General features: G+C 64.1%; 1 protein-coding gene across 1 annotated transcript; it reads right to left on the bottom strand.

Moving 5' to 3' along the window:
* Positions 1-1709: 1709 nt before the first annotated feature.
* On the bottom strand, positions 1710-3158 carry SERTM1 (serine rich and transmembrane domain containing 1). Its single transcript, XM_045839048.1, has one exon. The coding sequence runs from the start codon at positions 3156-3158 to the stop codon at positions 2829-2831; it is 330 nt and encodes a 109-aa protein (XP_045695004.1). The 3' UTR covers positions 1710-2828.
* Between the last annotated feature and the right edge of the window lie 332 nt (positions 3159-3490).

Raw genomic sequence — 3490 nt, 5'->3', positions numbered from 1 at the left:
CCAGACCCCAGCAGGCAGTCCCCTGGCTTGGGGGTGCAGAGTGGCGCTGTGTGTGTGGAGGGACAGGTGGCCTGTGCAGTGGACAGAGGAAGACCTTGTCCCCCACAGCACACCTGAGCAGCCTGCGTGGCCCCTGCCCTGCCACGGCGCGTCGCACGGGCCCCGAGCGACCTTGTCAAACACACTGGTTCTCTGGCCCCGCTGCTGAATGAGGCCGTGGCCCAGGACCCGGACCATTCCCAAGCCTGCAGGCCCCTCTCCTGACCAAGGAAGGGTGGGACTCAGCCCCAGAGGGCGGCGACCCATCGGGGTGGGGGGGGAGCTGCCGTTGGGGCGCCCGGCTCTGACTCTGCCTCGAGAGGACGGGTGGACAGAGAGCGGTGGAGAGGCCGCCCCAGGGGAGAAGGCTGAGGACCCCCCGCGCTAGAAACAGCGAGAGAAGGACCAGGAGTTCGACAAGCCCGACTTCTTTATTCAAGTCCCGGTCTCCCGACCTTTCCGCCGCGACGCGCGCTCACCCCCAGTCGTGCGGTCTGTTACCCCGGCAACCCCCAGTGGCAGATCCCCGTTGACCTCTCTGACCGCGGCCCCCAACCTCTCCGCTTAACCTCGACAGCAAGAACCATCCCGGAGGAGGAGGGAGGGAGGGGCTGCGCCTGCGGGAATGTTTAAAAATACTTTTATTTTCAGGAGCCTGGATGTCACTCCCAGAAGGACAGAACAAAGTGACCCCTCCGAGCAGATGATGCTCGGATGGTCCTGTTGTGTGGCAAACGTGTCCCTCTGTCTTTAAAAGCCACTTGACCCGAATAGCACTTTCTTCCTGGGTGACCAGAATAGCACAAGGTCAATCAAAGGTCGGGGTGATCCCGTGGACGCCTCTGTGGCCCTGCGTGGCTGTCGCGTGGCTTCTAGCGAAGAGCAGGGGACCTGCACAGCTATTCTGAGAACGCACTGCGCCTGCGCGCGCAGCGACTGCGGATGGCGATCCCCGCGCAGAGTTCCCCGAGTCCAGAGCTTGATGGCGCTCAGCACCCGGCGGGGCTGCGCGTGGCCGAACGGGCACATTGTTCACGCACTGTCCCCTGCGGGGCGGCGGCTGTCCGCAGGGCTCACGGCGTGGGGGGGCCTTTCCGGCACAGGACAAGCTCCACGTGGCCTGACTTCCGTGAGGCTGTGGGTCAGGGGGAAGAAACCCAGTCTCCACCACCAGTCCTGTTTTGAGAATGGCGAGCGCACACTCGCCCGTGAAGCGGTGCGTTCTTTATGCCTTTCCAGGTGCTGGGTGGTGTGGCGGCACCATCGATGCACAAGGCGTGTCGCGGCGCCTCCTCTTAAGACTGGTCAAGGGTACAAACAGGAGCGATCCGGCTGCCCCGGGAAGACAGGCCATGTGGGGGCAGCAGTGGGCTCCGCAGGCTGGACCAGCTCCGTGTTTATGCTGTGCGCCATTTCCTTCTGAAATTAAAGGAAACCGCTCACTCTTGAGAAGCTGTCGTTGGTTCGCTTCGTTTTGCCTTTAGGGGCGGCTCGGTCCCTCCACGTGCCGTGTCTGCACTCTCGTGCTCGCCCACGTTCCAGGACCAGCCCTGGCGCTCAGACCCGCGGGGCTGGCCACAGCGTGGGGGGTCCCAGGGCCGCTCAGCTCCCGGCAGCCGCGCAGCTCGGGTGTCTGTATGTACCGTTTGCCGCACACCCACGTCCCGGAATCCTCCAGCAGAGCACGGCGCTAGCGTACAATGGGTCGCCGGAGACACGCGACAGTCGTGGAGCGTCTCTAACGCCACGCACGCTGGCCAAGTCGTGGCTGAGTTTTGCCACCTGATGAGACTGAACCAGCATCGGGCGCCTCCGAGCCTTCACGCGACTCTGCACTAAAACAGCACAGACTAGGAGGCTGGACGAAGGGACCTCCATGAGTGCTGGGCGTTATCACTGGGTAAAAACACAGCCAAGGGACCATCGTCCACGGGCTGAGTTCCTGCTGACCAGCGGCCTGGGTATAAAATCACAGCTTCCTGGTGTCGCTCCTGGAGCCCGTCTCAGCGGTAGTGAGAGCGGTGTCAGGGAGAGCCCCGCCGCTGTGCGCTGTGCGGCGCGGGGGCCGTGGGAGGAGGGAAAGACCGACCGCGAGGGAAGGGAACGGTCGTGCGGTACGAACTGCACCCAAACAGAGACCGCCGCCGCCTGGCTGCGGAGAGTGGAACTCCTCGGAAACCTTCCCCAGTACCTCGTCATCCGCCAGTAAATGCCACTCTCCTCTGCCACAGTGACATTAAAGAAAACATTTAGCGGAGTTTTGCCTCCAGTTTTAGAAATGTGACACGTTAAATCTACATTGATTTAAAAAAAAATTTGGTGTTGCCCCTTTACCTTTTACATATGGAAAATGTCTTGTCATTAACTCGGGCTGCACTGTGTCCGTTTCTGCCGGCTGGGCGGGCTTCCCAGTTTTGTACGAGAATGGAAGGCAGGTTTCGCACCCAGCACCCACTGCGAGGCCCCTCGGGGGACCTCTGCGTCACGTGTCCAGCGGAGCGGAATGAACTTGACCTCCCAGAAGCGCGCTCCGGCTCCATCGGGCGCTTTGCGTGCGATTCTACCGCTCAGCGGTTTGCGCCTGCGTGTCAGCCTCGGGGTCTCCGCTCGCAAAGGTCAGGGATCCTGAACAGGGAGAGGAGTGGGGGCGGGAAGGAGCAGAAACAGGCCTGACTGGCTGGCAAAAACAACAGGGTCCCTTCTCTCCCGAGGCCACACCCCCCATCAGGGACCCCCCGCAGCTGCTGCGGCAGCAGGCCCGGGGAGGGGGGTGGGGGGCGCCGCGCCCATCACGAGGAGAGGTCGGAGAACGTGGACCTCTGCGAGGAGATGCTGCAGACTTCCAGGTTGGTGAGGGAGCTGCCCGCGTCGTCGCCGGGGCCCTCGGGCCGCGAGGGGCCGGAGGCGATGAGGTTTTTGAGCCGCTGGAGGGCCACGATCAGCAGCAGGAGCAGGAAGGCCAAAAGGCTGAGGAACATGGACACGTAGACGTAGACGCTGGACAGGCGGCCGGGGGCCGGGTCCACCGAGGTGGACAGGGAGGTGGGGAACAGCTCGAGGAAGGTGCCGTTCTCCGCGCCCCCCGAGGACACAGACGCAGACGCCGCAGCGCCGGACATCCTGCGGCGGGCGGGGGGGGCGCGGCGGGGCCACGCCGGCCGGGTCTCACGCGGGGGGCTCGGGGGGCGGAAGCGGCATCGTGTTCCCGGGGGCCGCTGCGGCCGCGGCGGAAATGTCAGGCCGCTGAGTCAGCACGACGGAGGCGTCTGGGTTTTCCCGCGGAGGCTGCCCGGGGCCAGGTGTCCGCCGACCCTGGAAAAAACAAAGAAACAAACCCACACGTCTGTGTGTGTGTTACTCAGAAAACGCCCCATCCGCACCCCACTGCGGGTCTTCCGGTCCAGGGGGCTGCACTGGGACGCCCACGGGTGAGGGGTGGGGAGGGGTGGGG

Source organism: Phyllostomus hastatus, unplaced genomic scaffold (assembly GCF_019186645.2).
Source record: "Phyllostomus hastatus isolate PE091 unplaced genomic scaffold, TTU_PhHast_1.1 phas_contig_29, whole genome shotgun sequence".
NCBI classification, from domain to species: Eukaryota; Metazoa; Chordata; class Mammalia; order Chiroptera; family Phyllostomidae; genus Phyllostomus; species Phyllostomus hastatus.
This window is presented reverse-complemented; position numbering and strand designations above follow the sequence as displayed.